This window comes from the organism of the source record quoted next, unplaced genomic scaffold (assembly GCF_019419815.1).
Source record: "Pyrus x bretschneideri cultivar Hongxiangsu unplaced genomic scaffold, Pyrus_bretschneideri_v1 Contig70, whole genome shotgun sequence".
Classification (NCBI taxonomy): domain Eukaryota; kingdom Viridiplantae; phylum Streptophyta; class Magnoliopsida; order Rosales; family Rosaceae; genus Pyrus; species Pyrus x bretschneideri.
Window position 1 is genome coordinate 1,816,331 of NW_025999810.1, and position 3,015 is coordinate 1,819,345.

Sequence of the window (3,015 nt, forward strand, 5' to 3'; positions counted from 1 at the left end):
TTGTTGGTGTAAATGTGCCATGGTTGCAATGATGAAGAATAAAGGGTGCATGTGGGGTGGAATTGAATGAATGCAAAGTGAATGAATAATGAAATGAGTTAAAGAGGGAGAATGTGGTGAAATGATGAAGTAGGAAGGTGGAAATGCATGTGACTTGTTTGTGGAATAAAGAATGAATGGTGGAATGATGAAGAGTTGCATAAAGAATGCATGTAGGGTTAGCTAGGTTGGCTTTGTTTGGGTGCATGTGTGTTAATGGTGGTTTTGCATGTGAATTGATGGATTGTTTTTGATGGAATGGATGGTTCTTTGCATGGCTTTTGAAGTGATTGTGGGCTTTGGAATTGGAAGGAAATGCATGGCCTTGGGGTTGGTTTAAGAGAGAATGGGCTAGGCCCTTTGTTTTATGTCCAAAATGAATACAAGGCCTTCAAATTCGTCCAACACTTTGGCTCCAATCATATGCTATCCATTCCAAGCCCAATTTTGCTCCAAAATGCTCCAAAATGCATCTTTTTGCTTCCTTAGCCATATGAACCTAAAAACACACGAAAATGGCTTAAACTACTAAAACAACTATGAATTAACAACATAGATGCACGAAAACAAGCTAAGTAAGTCGCCTAAATATGCTCCTATCAATGGGCTCCTTGGATCTTGATCTCTGGTTCTCTAAATTATCCAAACCTCTCAGTATTACAACATTCTGAGATGTAGATTGGGCAGGTTGCTCACTGGATAGAAGATCACAAGTGGATTTTGCATTTTTCTGGGCAACTCCATTATTAGTTGTAGTGCTAAGAAGCAACCAGTAATGGCACGTTCATCAACATAAGAAGAACACATATCTCTTGCAACAATAGCTGCAAAAATGACTTGGATTTGCAGGCTTTTGACTGATGTAGGTTTGGTTCTGCCTTGTTCACCTTGTTCACCAATCCTTTGGTGTGGCAATATATCAATAATATCATTAGCCAAGAACCCCATTTTCATGCTTGCACCAAACACGTGGAAACTGACTACCATTATATAAGAGAAAAGATTCTTGCCAATGCTCTTTTAGTGCAATTTGTGTGTTCACAAGATTAGCTTGCTGACATCTGTACCAAGTTTCTTCCTAAGCCAAGATTTTTTCTATTAAGAGACAAACTTTATCTTCGAATCCCTCATTTTAGTTTGAAGGAGGATAATAAGGCACATTCAGTTGTAAAAGATAAAACTTAGTTACATTTTGTGTTGAGATAATTTGTAGTAGTTTGTTAGTTAGTGTTAGAATATGGGCCAGCACAAGTGTATGTTAGAAGCTTGGTACAAATACAATTGTAATGTTATCACTTTTTATCAATGAAAGAATACCTTTAGATCAAGCACCTCATCATCTGTAAATTACAAGTTTTATTAAAATAAAATACAAAGTAGGGCTATTTACAGATTTCGCCCTTGGCTGTTAGGTAATTAATTTATTGACACTACAACGGTTGCAACCATCATATAACACCAGAAGCCAAATACCCCATCATCAACCACACATCAAGCTCGTGACATGAAATTCCCAATAACCCCAGCAATCAGAGTCGTTGGATCGCCTAATACTGCTGATATCACAAATTGCACAGCCAATCCAGCTATCTCACAACACTTCTTCACCTTACCTTTGCTCCTACGGTGATGATTCTGAAGTGTATTCTTAAGGCTAGGAATTCTAGTCATCTCCAATTTTCTACTGCTAGTACCTTTATTCCCATGCGACCCTAAAAACTCATGCCAAGTTTCCACAAGCATTTCCTTCACACACGCCACATGCAAATTATATTTCTTACATTTTGACCTATAGCTCCAACTCCGTCCTTTACGCCCGCACCTATGGCAAGAGCTACTCACTTTTCTATACAGATAGAGCTTGACCTCCCCGTCGTCCAGCACCATGGGGAGCTTTGCGCAACATGGGTGAAGGTCGAACCCACATGACTTGCAATGGTACACGAACCCGGTTATATCCTTCTCACACGCATTGCAAAAGCGAGGGTTGTCTCCGGGTGACCTCGAGAGGAACTGGAAGGAGCACTTGGTATAGAAAGGGTGGAAGATGGAAGGGGTAGGTATGGCACAGTGCATATGGAGGTCGAAGTCACACGTCGCGCACTTGTAGCGCGAGCCTATGCCGACCTCCTTGCAACCATCACACTTGAACGGGATTTCTGAGTACTCAAACTTGAGCTTGTGTTGGGGGTGGCTGAAGTGAGATATCTCATTGTATTTCATGGCTTTGGATTACGATTGAGCTAAGCTTAATTTTGTGGCTTCTAGTAGTAAAAAACATAACACTTCGGGGCAATATATAAAGGGAGGGTATTTAAGTGATTAATTATGTGTAAATTAAGACTCGTGTTAGCTTGTGGTTGAAGCTATTGGAGAGAATTATATGCTTTGGGATGGTGGGATGATGGTGGTTTTACGAGAATCACCGAGTCAAGAGGAGAAACGGTAGACATAGAGAGCAAGTAAATAGCTCTTGTCAAATGAGAATATATACGAATTTTCACTTTATATTATATCTTTTTGTCACCCTCTTGTCAATTACGCGCGTTCGCCAAAATGAAAATAATGGATGTGCCTAAAAGAGAAAAGTGGAAAATTAACACTATGTTTGGATGAGGGAAATGAACATGAAATTTTGGTAAAAGTCAGAATTTATAAATTAACATGCACCAATTCTCTTGTTTGGATTCATAAACATAGAAATTTAGAATTTTCGCATGGAAAAAAAACTTGGAATTTGGGACCTCCAAATCCCAAGTTCAAATTCCATGTAAATAGGTGTCATTTCTCAATTTCAATGATTGAGAGTTTAAAAATAACAAATTCTGTATTCAATTCCATTGTTCTTTTAGGTTAACCAAACAAGAAAATTTACAAATTCTAGAAAATAAAATCTCGTCATTTCAATTTCCGTCATTTTTAAATTCTTTAGTAATCTTAAATTTCTTTACCCAAACATAATGTAAAGGAAAAACA

At 38.3% G+C, this 3,015-nt stretch overlaps 1 protein-coding gene across 1 annotated transcript; it reads right to left on the bottom strand.

Annotated features, from left to right (window-relative positions):
• Nucleotides 1–1,375: 1,375 nt before the first annotated feature.
• Nucleotides 1,376–2,329, bottom strand: LOC103941884. Its single transcript, XM_009352083.3, has one exon. The coding sequence runs from the start codon at nt 2,260–2,262 to the stop codon at nt 1,531–1,533; it is 732 nt and encodes a 243-aa protein (XP_009350358.1). The 5' UTR covers nt 2,263–2,329; the 3' UTR covers nt 1,376–1,530.
• Nucleotides 2,330–3,015: the final 686 nt, after the last annotated feature.

What these genes read in the sequence shown, in the direction of transcription:
- LOC103941884 (XM_009352083.3), bottom strand. Translation starts at nt 2,262, where the DNA reads ATGAAATACAATGAGATATCTCACTTCAGCCACCCCCAACACAAGCTC.